The 15,167-nt window shown below is 36.8% G+C and overlaps 1 protein-coding gene across 1 annotated transcript; it reads left to right on the top strand.

The window, feature by feature from the left end:
• Nucleotides 1-3,268: 3,268 nt before the first annotated feature.
• On the top strand, nt 3,269-15,167 carry chrna1 (cholinergic receptor, nicotinic, alpha 1 (muscle)). Its single transcript, XM_028435345.1, has 9 exons — nt 3,269-3,495; nt 5,103-5,245; nt 5,338-5,382; nt 6,487-6,596; nt 6,963-7,158; nt 9,048-9,285; nt 13,291-13,514; nt 14,440-14,676; nt 14,766-15,167. Exons 1-9 carry the CDS (start codon nt 3,453-3,455, stop codon nt 14,892-14,894), a joined length of 1,365 nt encoding a protein of 454 aa, XP_028291146.1. The 5' UTR covers nt 3,269-3,452; the 3' UTR covers nt 14,895-15,167.

Genomic DNA, 15,167 nt, shown 5'->3' with positions numbered 1-15,167 from the left:
AGTCTCTGGATTCAAATCAGACACGTCATTTTGAAAAACAATTAAAAACTCAAACAATTAAATTCTATAGCAAACTGTTGATGGTGCTGTTTTAGGTTGGTGTGGTAGTTTTTAATGATGGCTCCAAATATAGTTTCATCTTGAACACAAACCAAAAAAATGTATACTTTGTGAATTTTCACATTAAACATACAAAACAAATGGTTTTTCGGGTCACAACACTGCAGCTCTTGACACTTACTGGTTGCCCAAATGGAGATACACAAAGAAGGTTTTATTCACTAATTTGAATATCATTCAAATATCTGCCTATAGCCAGAAACGCCAATGGCCACAGGAATCATTATAGTACAATTATTGTGTAAAGGTCCCATATCATGCTATTTTACACCCATCTCCATTTGTTCTAAGAACCTCAAAAACATCGTATTTGAGGTTTATTTTCTTAAACTCGCCTGTTTTCCAGAGTTTTAGCCTCTGAAAAGTTACTTTCTGAGCAACTCTACACAAACAGGCTGATTTGCGGCCTACTTATGCATATTCATGAGTGGGCGTGTCTATAGACGGGACACTGACTGAAATTCGGTGTGTCAAGAATGCAAAAATGGTTTGATTGGATTGTTAGAAAGCACTGACTTATGAAGTACTACACATTGTAGTGAAACTGATCTATGCAAAGTGACAATGGCGGCCCTTCTCTTTGCATATTCAAAATGACAGCTTCTGCCCAAAGCAAACAACAAAATGATCAGGCAAACAAAGACTCGCAGGGAAATGAAAAGTAAGCCAACAATACCTGCGGCTAATAACCACTGACAATTACTGAATATAAGTGCAAACAATGTCCCAAGGTTGATTCATTCTAAGAGTAAATACCCATAGGTCATCTCTTTGCAAGGACGTTTCATATAACTGGTCGTGCTCATCATCAATGGTAGCATTTATAAACATTGTGCTATTTAAAATCCAAATGTGCATTTGTAGTTTATGATTTTTTTCTGGTTGTTTGAGGCTTATTTTATCCTCACCTCTCTATTTGAATGGATGTTGTTCTTTCCCCCCCTGAAGCATTTAAAAAGCAGTCACTGTGTGACATCTAATCACTCTGGTGTTGTGGCCACATCACGGTGAGTTAATGCAGGCTGAAGTCTCTTTGCTTTCCAATGATTGGGTGAAAAAATTGGATTTCATCCAAATGTTTACTGCTACTCTGCTACTTTGAGTCATTTCATGGGGGGGAAAAAGGCGAAGCTCATAGCTATTACCTCGAAGTAAACCCATCCATTAAATTTATCATGTTTTCTATTTCACCATGCTGCCGTCGTGTCTGGCGGAGGTATTGTGTGCTGGATGTGCATTATTCACAGCAATCAGACTCAATTTGAAAGGCCCCGATCCTTGAGATAACCTACCTCTTTCTGTTAACTGCATCATATTGCTCCCCTCTTTATAAGATGGGCCTGTTCTTCAGCTTATAAATAAAACATTTTTGAATAATGATGCTTTGACTAAATGAGCTTGTTTTATTTAAGGCTGCTATCCATAAAGTCTTTTTTATTAATAAAATCATAGTTTATGTCTCATAGATCAATGAATCTAACAATTTACATCAAAGCAAAGAAAAAGGTCAAAATTGTTGCTAGAAAACATTTTCTCATTTTTTACATTGCATTGTGGGATGTGGAGTCCCACAAACAAATTTTACTCCATTCTTTTTGTGATTTCTTGTGTTTCTTTGCCCGACAAGGACAGTTATTCGTTTTAAACCATTTTTGTACTAGTTTGTTCACAGTATTCCTACATTATATCAAAATGAAACAAAAACACTTCTATATCAGTCTTTGCAACACCACAACCCACAATGCAATGCATGAAAAATGTCAAAAGGATTATTGAGGGTTGTAATGAAAGTGACAATTTCATCCTTTTTCTTTTCTTTTTGAGGTACATGATGTTGATTTGTTGAGCTATGAGGCCTGCACTATTATTTTACCTATTTATCATGGATAGCAGTTTTAAGACTGAAGCTCATAATTTATAAAAATCATTTGAAACAAGAAAAGTGTTCATCATCCATTCGTTGATAATATGCAAACAATCAGTAAAATATCCATAAAAATAATTAAAATATAGTAAATAAACTATTTAGCTGTAGGCATACATATTGATTTGGTCTATATTACAAAATACAATATTTTAGTAATAATCAAAGCAAAAATACATGCATACATATGATTGATACTGACATACAGAATACTGTTTCAGAGGGGAAAAAAAAAAAGAATAAAATTTAAAAATACACTTTACTGCTCCCTTTTATACACTCTTCTGGAGCCCAGAATCACATACTGTATGTACTTTTCCATCACAATATCAGTACCTTTTTTTAATTTTTTTTTTAATAAGATACAATTTGGATCAGAGTGCACAATAATCTCTCCTTTGAAAACCTTAATCTTCTTTGTCCTCTTTGGGGCAAAAGCACCCTATAGGTTGTCCAATTGCCATCCAAACCCCTTCCCACTTTTATTCACGTCCATTGAACATTTAATCACTTACTGAACACATGTAAACACACAACTGAACGGTCCTCCTGAGAGCAGATAATCACAGTGTGAAGATTTCAAATAACATTATCGACACTAGACAGAGTAGAAGAAGTGCCAGCTGAGATGATTGCGTGTGCGTACAATACAAAAATGTTACATGTTCTGTCGAGAAGAAAGGAATCAAGCAAACATCAGGACTCAAAGAGGATTTTGAGGAAGGAATTGTCCGGGGAAAGACAAGCGTCTCTTAATTCACATAGTGGCAAAATGCTCATTTGTGTGTAAGTGAGATGAATGAGGACGGTGGTGAAGTGGCGGGGGTGATTTGACAGATGGCGAATGTTGGGAAATTGAGTTTCTTGACCCCTGGTTGGGGAGAAAGTGTGTCACACACAAAGGACACACACGAAACTAACGCATGGCCTCCAGAGAAATGAGCAAAAACGATTATCGAGAACCTTTATTAGTGACACTTGGAAGTTTAAATAACGAGAATTTACCAAGAATAAATCAATATGCAAACAATATTCATTGGAAAGTGAAGTCAGATTATGAGCCATCAATCGTAGCTGCCAAGGGGAACAAGTGACGTCTTTTCACACCTCTGTGTTGTGTTGGTCAAGTTTGCAATAGGATATTTCAATGGTGGATTACTCTGGCATGTTGCTCTTATAACGGATGGCTAAGAATGTGTCCCTCTCAAGTAACGTTGGTGGCCATTCACTCATATCTGCTGTCAGACAACAACAACAAGGCTGGCAGTGGAGAGCGTGACGTGTGGACAATAAGTCATTTTCCAGCGCTGAAAGAATGTTTTAGGGTCAAACCTTCAAACTTCTATTGTCAACGTGGAACGAGTTGAAGGTGGATCTTGTTTTTGGATGCCGAGGTTCACTGTCAACAATGAAAACTGTACTCTTGACTTTTTGTCTAATCCAATATGCAGGTAAGAAACTTTTACTACAACTCTTTCATCTTTTTTGCAGTTTCTTTTTTCTTTTGCTACATATTCTAGAAAGTTTAAAGCAGTATTTTAGTACCAGTAGTTAAATACATTTTTTAAATTAGTGAAATATTAAGACAGATTACATTTTGTGATGTAAAAAGATGTAAACATAAACCCATTCAAAGCTTATTCTTAAATCAGAGTCAATAACTTTTAATAGAACCAGAAACTATCTTATCTTAAAGTCTTATTTTGATAACCTCTTGTTTCTGCTTATGTTTTTTCAAATATACAGTAAGCAGTCAGTCTAATTTCACATTCACATTTTTGTTTCAATAATTTTATTTAAAAGACTGCATCTTAATCCTGTGCTCAGTGTCCAGAATTACCGATAAATGATCATAATAATCATTGAAAGGTTGTAAAAATAACCGGGGATTCTGCTTGGAGAGGTGATAATATGTGGCAGAAATAGCAAAGGATGGTGTATGTTTTAATGCAGGTTAGACTCAAAAACTTATAGTGAGAACATTTCAATTTGTAAGGTGCTTAAATTTACAAATATGTCTTTGAATGCAGTTCTTTAGGGCAGAGGTTCTCAACTGGTCTCATCCTGGGACCCACATTTTGCCACGGTCATTAAATCGCAACCCACGTTTTTTTGTTTTTTATTCAACCAACCAAATTTAGTTTTTCAAAAATATCTCTCAAAAACACACGTTTAATCTTTTTTTTTTTTTTTAAAGAAACAAATCTATATATTTTCCTGTGCAACATGGATTTCACTGCATGCCTGTCAAAAGAAAAGTTTCAAAATAAAAGACATGTCCAACATGAGAGACATTAAAGCTGATATCCGGGGTTTTTGAGAAATCTATGTTTATGTATGATTCTTTTGAAATTCATAGAAATACCTAACTAGTATTTTACTATGGTCTACTGCCGGTGGACATTCATATACATTAATGTATATAAGTCCCTCCTTCATCCTATAGACCCCTATACAAATGGAAACAATCGCCAAGTGCGCCCAGCCAATAGGCTTCGACTTCCTGTTTTTGAGACTGTCAATCAAAGTGAATACGGTACTGTGCACGGAAACAAGGCCGCGTGTCACATCAGCTGACGGGTAAATATGGTTTTGGCTTTTACCTGACCCATAGACCTATATCAATGCCACCTTGTTATATTGACGCGCGTACACAAAAGTAGAGGCGTGGCTTCTGGTCAATTGGCAGAGGCAGTGGGAGGAAGTGGAGTTGTTGAGGACGGGATATCGAGACGTCCTCTCAGAAGCTCTGGATAGCAGCTTTAAGTATTTATTCATTTTTGACCAGCTGTCCGCGACCCACCCAGTACAGGTTCGCGACCCCCGTTTTGGTTCCGACCCACCAGTTGAGAATTGCTGCTTTAGGGCATTCCCTGATTTATCTTTGAATAACATGAAAAACATGGTGACATATTATTAAACAGACACATTACAGGTCTTTTAAAAGCTTGCCTTATACACAAACACGACCCAAACACCAACTTATGTTCCCAATGGAGCTAAAAATCAATCATTTAGTAATGATGCGTTATTCATCCCAGTATTTTGTTCATTTCAGGAGTCGCCTTGGCCTCCTTGGATGAAACCCGTCTGGTAAAAACCCTGTTCACTGGCTACAATAAGGTCGTACGTCCTGTCAATCATTTCAAGGACCAAGTGGTTGTTACTGTAGGTCTTCAGCTCATCCAGCTTATCAGTGTGGTGAGGTCACACATCGCAACACTGGAAATGACATCATCTGTAATAAGATTGGCCATTGGTCATTAAGTGTCTACATCTGTCTGGGTTCACAGGATGAGGTCAACCAGATCGTCAACAGCAACGTGCGATTGAAACAGGTTGGAATTATGCGGATTTGTATTGATGCGATGTCATAGACGGGATTGTACGGAAGCGGATTAGGGACAATTTTGAGGGAGAAAATAATGTTGGGCAAATCAATAATAAAGTCGAAATGTCATGAGTAAAGTTGAAATGTAATGTCGAGATTTAAGTCAAAATTTGGAAAAATGAACTCAAAATACAATATTGTGAGAAAAGTCCAAGGTTTCCTCATAAAGTCAAATCTATGGAGGCTGACAAGGTTCATTTCACCATTTGACAACAAACCGCAGACCGTGGCCGTCTACGAAACGCCGTTGAAATTTACTTGAAAGTTGGGTTTTATAACAAAGACGTTATTTCTCTTTCAGCTCTTTAAGGACTTTGTAGAGATATGTCCAAAAAACTTCATCTGTTACTAAACCTTCAACATTTATCCCAATATGGTATTTTGTGTTTATTTTAGAAAAGTTGATTTTAATCTCATCTTTTTGACTTTAATCTTGACATCTCAACTCTATTCTCAACATTTTTAATTAATTCCCAAAAATTGGCCCTTATTCTGATTGGACATCTAATTTTCATATGTATACACAACACAAATTTAAAAAAAAACTAAACTACCATTAAACTTGTATCCATCTGGTATTTTAGGGTGAAGTTTGGGTGTTTTAGAGCTCCAGTTTGATCTGAAATGTTGAGAAAAATAGATTATAATTGTACAATTAATATACTTCTATCCACAGTCAGACTGTTCAACTGCATCACCGCTAAATAATGACCAATCTCATTAATGCTGCTCACTTTGTGTGTTTCTTTCTGATTTGTCTAAGTGTATAAAGTGTACATAGTGTTTGTATGTTAGTACCTAAGTTGTATTATTGAATTCTATTGTATTTTTTTCTTCCCTTATTTAATTCTATTTTTGATGCTGTTATATTTCCTGTTTCCCTGTTTTTTGGTTTTTTTTTTTTGGAGATGCTGCAACATCTAAATTTCCCCCATTAGGGGATCAATAAAGTTTTATCTTATCTTATATTTTCTATCTGTTATAATGTATGTGGTCTTTGTTTGAAACGCTGTGCTTCCTTTCCTCTTGCTGTCCCTGTCTTTTACCACAGCAATGGAAAGATGTGAACTTGCAGTGGAATCCAGAGGATTATGGTGGCATCAAAAAGATCAGAGTTCCCTCCACTGACATTTGGCGTCCTGATCTGGTCCTCTACAACAAGTATGCCATCAGACTATATTTGAGCCGTGATGTCTGAGCCTCTTTTTCTATGATTGCAATAAGCAGAAAATCCTGATCTCTCGGAACAATCAGCACACCTGTCAGTGATGTTCTGAATTACTCTTTCCAGCCCTTGCAGCATGTAGCGTGCAAAAGCTCAAATTTCATCAGGCTAAATCCGGCCTCCTCCTCTGCCTCCTCACACCATATGCTGCATCTGACACACTCTGCTGTTTTTCCCTGACAACCAGCTTTGCTGTCACCAACACAACTCGTGCCATCCTCAGGCACTGGTGTCCCCCCTCATTAATGTTTAACTCGTCGGTGGTATTAATGAATGCCCCCTGTGTCCTTCTACCCCCACAGCGCTGATGGGGACTTCGCCATCGTTCATGAGACCAAAGTGTTGCTGGAACACACGGGAATGATTACATGGAATCCACCGGCCATTTTCAAAAGCTACTGTGAAATCATTGTGCTTCATTTCCCCTTCGACCTCCAGAACTGCAGCATGAAGCTGGGCACCTGGACGTACGACGGAAACCTAGTCGTCGTCAATCCTGTAATTCTACTTCATCTAAATGTAGTCATTATTTAGTTAAAGTGTTTATAGTGAGAGCATTAGCAACAGCACATTGCCCCACAGATGCATGTAAACACACATCAGGGTGGTATTTTGGTAGTTTACGAGACAAGCCTTCATCTATTCATCCATCTTATTATTTTATGCCTGCACATCATGTAAATTCATAGGGGAGCTAAAGCTTATACCACCTCATAAGGATGCCAATCTATCACAAAGACAGAGGCTAGGGCAGAGGTGGGCATCTTCTGTCACAACAAGGGGGGGCCACAAAAATGTGTTTGTCTAATGAAAGGGCCACATTATCAACATTCATGTCAGCACTTAAAAGATAAGGACCAATCTGAGTGTTAACACAGGAAAGAACAAAGACATTTTGTGTGTTTTTCTCTCTTTCTGTGTATGTTGGTTGTCTTGCTTGTTATGATTGCATTTTGTGCATTTTGCAGGGTTTTTTGAGTAATTTTTGTTTATTTCTGTTGTCGTTTTGCTTGTTTGTTAGTACTGTGGGTTTGCTGAGTCATTTTTTTGTGTTTTTCTTGTGTTTTTGTATACTTTTGTTGTAATTTTCTGTAATTTTGTATATTTTTTTTTGAGCCATTTTGTGTATTTTGTAGTTTTGTGTTATTTGGCATAATTTTGTCTATGTATGTTGTCGTTTTGTTCATTTTTGTATTATTTTTGAGTGTTTTATTCTGTTTTTCTTGTCTTTCTGTTGTAATTATTTGTATTTTTTTGCTTTTGTGTTGTCTATTTTTCTGTCATTCATTTGGAAGCCTTATACAGGGGGCCGCCAGTTGCCCATGTCTGCACTAGGGGCATGATGAGACAGCATATAGATCAGGGGTGTCAAACTCATTTTAATTCAGGGGCCAAATACGGACCAGTTTAACCTCAAATGGGCCACAAATTACAGGCAGTAAAAAAAGCAATATTCATTATTCATGTGCCTTAGGTTCCACTTCCACCTATTAAAGTATTTAAAATATGTAAGGCACTAAGCAATAAGTGACAGATATCAGTCCCTGCAGCATCTTAAATTAAGTTGATCTGGTGACCAATATTTATTTCATTTGTGGAAATTGGTTGAAAACAAACCATTAATGTACCCATAGATAATATTGTACTTTTTTAACTCCTGACTTGTTTTTTTTTTTTTCTTTTTTATTGTGATAATGTTTTTTTGTTGTCAGTCAGGTTTGATGTTTGTGTCATTGTGTTATGTTGCTTAACTCTATGCTAAATGTTATTGTTCAACTGTATGTTATATCACGTTTACCTGCCTTAGGGCAACAGATGGAATTTAGATATTGTGCTAACTCTGGCATATTTATGTTGACGCTGTTTGCTGACACATGGGTTACTATGTAATTCAAATAAATAAATAAATGAAATGAAATTTAGGGGGAAAATTTAAGGAGAATTGTAGGATTTTGGATTAATTGAGAGCACTTACAACAATTTGACTGCCATCGTGTGATATAGGCATGGGAAAACTGTGAGTCATTGAATTTGTGTATTTGGAGGTACTGAGATATTTACCACTCAATTAGTTGGCGTTTCACACGATAAGTCATGTTTTTGCTATTATTTTTAACTTTCTTCTGCGGGTCAAATTGGGAGCTTTAAAGGGCCAGATTTGGCCCCCGGGCCTTAAGTTTGAGACTGATATAGATTATCAGTAATAATGGACAACAGACACCAAAGAGAACAGGTTTGGATTTTATGTGAACAACAAAAAACTACTGTGATTATTTTTTATAGGAAAGAAGTTGACCATCAATAAGAAAATAATGTGTTTTTTTTTAATCCAGTGATTTATTGGAGAAAGATAAAGGAATGACCAGGTGTGTTGCCTCTCCTCACAGGACAGTGACCGTCCAGATCTGAGCCACTTCATGGAAAGTGGGGAGTGGGTGATGAAGGACTTCCGTAGCTGGAAGCACTGGGTGTTCTATGCCTGCTGCCCTGATACGCCCTACCTGGACATCACCTACCACTTCCTGCTGCTGCGGCTTCCGCTTTACTTCATCGTCAACGTGATCATCCCGTGCATGCTTTTCTCTTTCCTGACCGGCCTCGTCTTCTACCTTCCTACAGACTCAGGTATGGTGATACACACACACACACACACACACATGGCCCACCTACTTTCTGAAATATCTACCAATTGTTCTGTGATTATTCTATAGGCACACTGTACATTTCTAGTGTGATCGGATTCATACTTTTTGAGATATGGATAATTTAGTGAGTGAGGTATGAATTGATTTTCGCTCGTCATTATTTTTCAACCATTTTCTGCTTCTACATCACATAGAAAACTGAAATTTGGTATAGTAATACAGCTCCACCTACTCCCTGAGAATATATACAAAAAGATCAGCTACATTCTATCTGGTGGACATGCCAGCATCTCAAAATCAGAAAAAAGAGCTGGAACGTGTTTGGGGATCCAGTAAACTACTTTACATATGTCTCAGCTACCTGTAAGTTGATCAGCTTTGAGCTATGTACATAGACTGTATAAATCAATATTGATTAGTCAGATATATGCATTGGTTCTTGGGTGACAGTATCTTGAAATTTGAAAAAATATTTTTTTTTTCTTATTTTTTCCTATATTCATTGGCCCATAACTACATGTAGGCATGTGAGATAATATCAGATCTCTGTTTTTATTTATAGTATAAAGTTTACTCTTTCTTGGGATATAAAGTATAAAATAATTTTTCTTTATGTGACTTCTTCATTTTTTTTTTCTGACTCCAACTTTGGGGCTATTTCACCACTCGCGAATATTAAAAATCCTTTATATTAGGCCATTGTTGCTTGCCTCTGTGTCTTATAATCATTTATTGTTTGTTAATTTTGAATTCAATTCAATTCAACTTTATTTATATAGCGCAGAAGACAACAAAGTAATGTCAAAGCGCTTAACAATATAAAATTCATAGTATAAAAGAAAAGACCCAACAAGATCCACATGAACAAGCATTTAGCGACAGTGGGAAGAAAAGAACTCTTACTGGGAGAGTAAGAACATATTTCAGTTTCCTATGTGATGTAGTTTCTGACTTATTGGAAGCTGAAAATGGAAGAAAAACAAGGATAACACATACTTCCCTCATTAAATTGTCCATATCTCAAAAAGTATTCATCTGATCAAACTAAAAATGTACAGTATGCCAATTGAAAAATAAATTTTACCCCAAAAGGGTTACGTACTTAAAAATGAATTCATTTGGTCCTCCAACACCTTCACAAACATTTTGACCGTTTTGTTCGAGCACATAAAAGTTTTTCATATAATCTCTGTCGTGATGTTGCTGCCTTTCCGTCCAAAATGTTCCTGCACTTGATGCTTGAAAAACTACACGGCTTATGTGCACATCTGGATGTGTTCCCAGTGTGAACGTTTGCCTCATTACCCAGGGTCCCTCTGTGCTGTCATGTCTGAAAGCATGCCTTCGCTTTAATGTATAATACATCACTTGATCCCTGTTTCTGATGTGGCTGCTGACAGGGAGGCTGTGGAAGAGAAGTCGATGTTAAAGATGCTCTCAGTGGGAGAACTGTCCTCTACCGAGCAACCACAACATAAATACACCATCGCACAAACAGCGTCAAACAGTGCGAGGCACCTTTTTATTTCAGTGTTGTGTATTTTAATTTGAGAAAAGAGCTCCCGCGCACTTTGAAAATGTAAATGTTAATCATAAATTATTAATGGCTGACTGTAACGTAGAATGTAGTTTTAGATGTGTGAAATAGAAAAACCTAAGCCTAAAGAAACAGCCCATGCTTGTGTTCCTGAGTAAGGAATAGGACGTCAATTCATTTTAATTAAAAAATGTGATTACACAGCAGTAGTTTAACTGTATTGTTTGTTTTAGATAATATGCTGATATTTTAAATTATTTTCCATCTGACTTTCTTCTTTAATGACTTTCCCAGCCTGTAGTTGTAAGCTGCTGAATCTTAAATTAACATAAATAAAAGGAAACACGCACACAGGAAGAGACATTAAACACAAGTAATACCATATTATTAGATATGTGATCATTATCTTATCAGGTCTATTAAAATAAATGTGTTTTTTTTTATGTCCTAAGTTTCCAGAATTACGATGCTTTTCAGGAAATGTGTAATTTTCATTGAAAAATCCACACAGAAGTTGCTCAGGGCTGTAAATTGCATGCATAGATGCTAAACTGCACAATACAATGCTGTTAACCAATAGCGTGCCTCTTTTCTGATGGTATGCCAATCATCAATTAACTTCAGAGCCAATCAGAGAATCCCTGGGTTTGGGGCGGGCTTTGTTTGCATCCTAGCTGCTCAATGTCTGCATATTAGTCCATTCACAACCTTATATTGTCATTTTTTATTTTTATTTTATTTTTTACAGTAATCGTACTGCTACTGGCCTGTTATGCAAACTAACTGTTACCGGGTAGAAAATTAGAAATAACAGTCGGCTTCTTCATTCTGCCTCAGCGTGCAGTCAATCAGATGTAAATAAACTTAACGTGGTGGTTTGAATACTTTATACTTGTTTACGTTATTATTTAGATTGGATTATTATTGCCAATGTTTAAAACAACGTAAAACAGTTAAGCGAGACATGCACATTAAAAGAATAAAGTAACAATTAATGAATAAAAACACCAAGAGAGTATATGTACATCTTTATTGCACAGTTATGATAGACATTTTATCATTGCTAATAAAAGAGGCTAATATGTCAAATGTAATTTAAGAACGTTTTTTATAGGGTTTTTTATCTAAGTGAGAAATGAATGTGCTGTCACTTCCACACTAAGTAATACGCATACAAAGCGAGTTGCAGTTCACATTTTTACCCACTAGATGGTGCAGACGACTGGGAGAAAAATACACTGGTACAGTAGGTTGTTTTGTAAAAGTCGCATCCTTGATTTTAACCAAAAAAGTTTCGACTTATACCCCAAAAAATACAGTCATTAAAAACTGGTGTCGTGTCTTCTTTGCATTTTATACAATATTTTACAAGTTTAAAGGTTGAATGAGCATTTTGGTTAGTTGTAAAGGACTTTTTCTGGAGCTGTGGGTTTTTTACTGGATAAATGTGACAGTGTTTTAATTTTGATGCTTTACATCAGTGGTTCCCAGACTGGGGTACGTTTACCCCTAGGGCAGGGGTACGCAGCTCTAGTCCTCAAGAGCCTAATTCCTGAGACTAGTCCCTGCTCCGACACACCTTGTTACCATTCTTCTGCAGAGCTTGGCTGCGTACGAATAGTCCCTCCTATCTCTTTTCCTATCCACTTTTACATAACTCCTTAGATGACGTCATGTGGTTAAGGGAAGGTGTTAGGAGAGGAGTGAAAAAAAAAAATAAGTGATCACGTTTGTTATGACGATCAGACGCACTTCCACGAGCTGACGTAATAATCCGACAGCCGCGTCTCCTTTCCTCAACTTAAAGAAAATTTGGACGCTCCTTTATCATGGCCACCACTTAAACACTTCCAGGGGTTAAAGAACAGTGGATAGGAAAGGAGATAGGAGGGTCTATTCTGATGCAGCCCTTGATGACAGCACATTGGTTTCAACCAGGTGTGTTGGAGCAGGGAGACATCTAAAAGTCTCAGGAATTCGGCCCTTGGGGACTGCAGTTGCGTACCCCTGCCCTAGGGGGACTTGAACACCTCTCAGGTGGTACATGGAAACATTTGTCAGTTTTTTTTTTTTTTTTAATATTATAGATTTTTTTTTTAACATGGACACAGACTTTTTTTGCTCATCCATCATCAATAATTTGTGGCATAACTCTTTAAAATACACCAAAAGGTGAATTTTAAATTCTAAAATGAGCAAAACATCAGGAATAAATGAATAAAAAGGCCTAAATTCAAGGTTAATGTTGGATGAGACACGGGAAAGAGTTTAGACAAGCCTGCGGACACAAATAAATAATGTATAACATGAGCTAAGTGGTACTTGCAATAAGAAACAAAGGGCCTATAAACGTACGTGGGCCTATAAAGTTGAAGAGACACTGATCTATCCAATAGAGGCTGTGTTTGAAACTAACAGTTTTGGTGATGCACTCATCATGTCCTCTAGGTGAGAAGATGACTCTCAGCATCTCTGTCCTGCTCTCGCTGACTGTGTTCCTGCTGGTCATCGTGGAGCTGATCCCTTCCACCTCCAGTGCTGTACCACTCATTGGGAAGTACATGCTGTTCACCATGGTGTTCGTTATTGCTTCCATCATCATCACAGTCATTGTCATCAACACCCACCACCGCTCACCAAGCACCCACACGATGCCAGCTTGGGTTCGCAAAGTGAGAAGAAGGCTTTTTAGTTTTTAATCTGATGAGTGCAGGGTTGGGGTCAATTATGGCGTAATTATACTTGTAATTGTTATTTTGAAAATCCGTTGCTGTCGTAATCGTTATTTAATTGTAATTGAGTTTAGATAATTGACTTTGTAATTGTAATTGCCGGGAAAATTCTAAGGAAATTATCAACTATAATTTAACGCAAAACTGGGGAACCATGTTACAGTTCCATGTACAGTTCTACACATACTGTATGTAGGTAAGAATTATTAAAATATGTTTCGTATCAAGCTTTCCCACATTTTACCATTTAAAAAAAATGAAATCGAGGGGTATACTGACACAAAAAAAGGCTCAGATGTCTTCACCAAAAATATTAAAACCTATATTTTCATTGATTAGGAAACCTAACAAGGTAAGCAATAGATAGGATAGACGTAAAATGATAGATATTTGTTTTTAGTGTATTTTACAGCTTATTTAGGACCCGTTATCATAAGAGATGCTAACAGAAAGCTACGAAGGAAGGTTCACTTTTATTAGGTTAATTATTTCAGGCTGTTATTATGATTAATTGTAATTGTAATTGAGAACATAATTGTAATAAACTTTCTGAGGATAGAAAATAATTAGAATTTAATTGTAATTGAAAAAAATGCTGGTCAGTGCAATCATAATTGAATTGTAATTGAACATGGCTAATTGAAAACGTAATTGTAACTGAAACAATGTAATTGACCCCAGCTCTGGATGAGTGAGAAGTTAAATATTCAGTCTGACATGCTCTGGGTAACTGTTCATCTTTTTTAGTCCTGCGCTACACTGCCATCTAGTGGTAGAAACCTATTCTAACAGCTTTATGTTTTGTCATGTATATTTAATACACTTTCACACAGTGCAAATGCCTTTATCTTGTGATTTATTAAAGGTTTTCATAGAAACCATCCCCAACATCATGTTCTTCTCGACAATGAAACGTCCAGGGAAAGAAAAGCAAGTCAAAACCATCTACGGTGCCGATTTTGATATATCGGACATCTCTGGTAACCAGACTACTGCCATCACCTACCAGTCACCCATCACCAAGAACCCAGATGTTCGCAGTGCCATTGAGGGGGTCAAGTATATCGCAGAAACAATGAAATCAGATGAGGAATCAAACAATGTAAATGTTTTGAGCCAAAGAAAGTGGGTTCTTTGTTGGGTTTTATATGATAATGTACTATTTATTGGATCTTATTTTGTGTTTTTCAGGCTGCTGAGGAGTGGAAGTTTGTGGCCATGGTGCTGGATCACATTCTGCTGTGTGTGTTCATGGCTGTGTGTCTAATGGGTACATTAGGAGTGTTTGCTGGCCGCCTCATTGAGCTGAGCATGCTTTAAGGGAACATTCTTTGTGTTTTACTGGTTTGGCCAGTTTCTAAATATGCTGAAGGTATTGTGGAGCATTTCAGTTACTTTATTTTGTTTGCTGTTTGAATTTGTATCAATGGTTTTCTTTTTAAATGGAAAAAAAGTTGTGGTGGTTTGGTTTGAGTGACCTGAACTTTTCTAGTGACTTGAGTCAGCTAAAGTTAAAAAAAAAAATGCCCTCTTTGTATATGATCCACTTTTTATTTGAACTGTTGAAGCCAAATAAACGACTTTGTCAGCTTA

Source organism: Gouania willdenowi, chromosome 21 (genome assembly GCF_900634775.1).
Source record: "Gouania willdenowi chromosome 21, fGouWil2.1, whole genome shotgun sequence".
Taxonomy (NCBI): Eukaryota; Metazoa; Chordata; class Actinopteri; order Blenniiformes; family Gobiesocidae; genus Gouania; species Gouania willdenowi.
This window is presented reverse-complemented; position numbering and strand designations above follow the sequence as displayed.

Excerpts from the sequence above, each read along its gene's own strand:
- chrna1 (XM_028435345.1), top strand. The coding sequence starts at position 3,453 with ATGAAAACTGTACTCTTGACTTTTTGTCTAATCCAATATGCAG. Across the intron at positions 3,496-5,102 it reads TTGTCTAATCCAATATGCAG|GAGTCGCCTTGGCCTCCTTG; the intron begins GTAAGAAACTTT and ends TGTTCATTTCAG. Across the intron at positions 7,159-9,047 it reads ACCTAGTCGTCGTCAATCCT|GACAGTGACCGTCCAGATCT; the intron begins GTAATTCTACTT and ends CTCTCCTCACAG.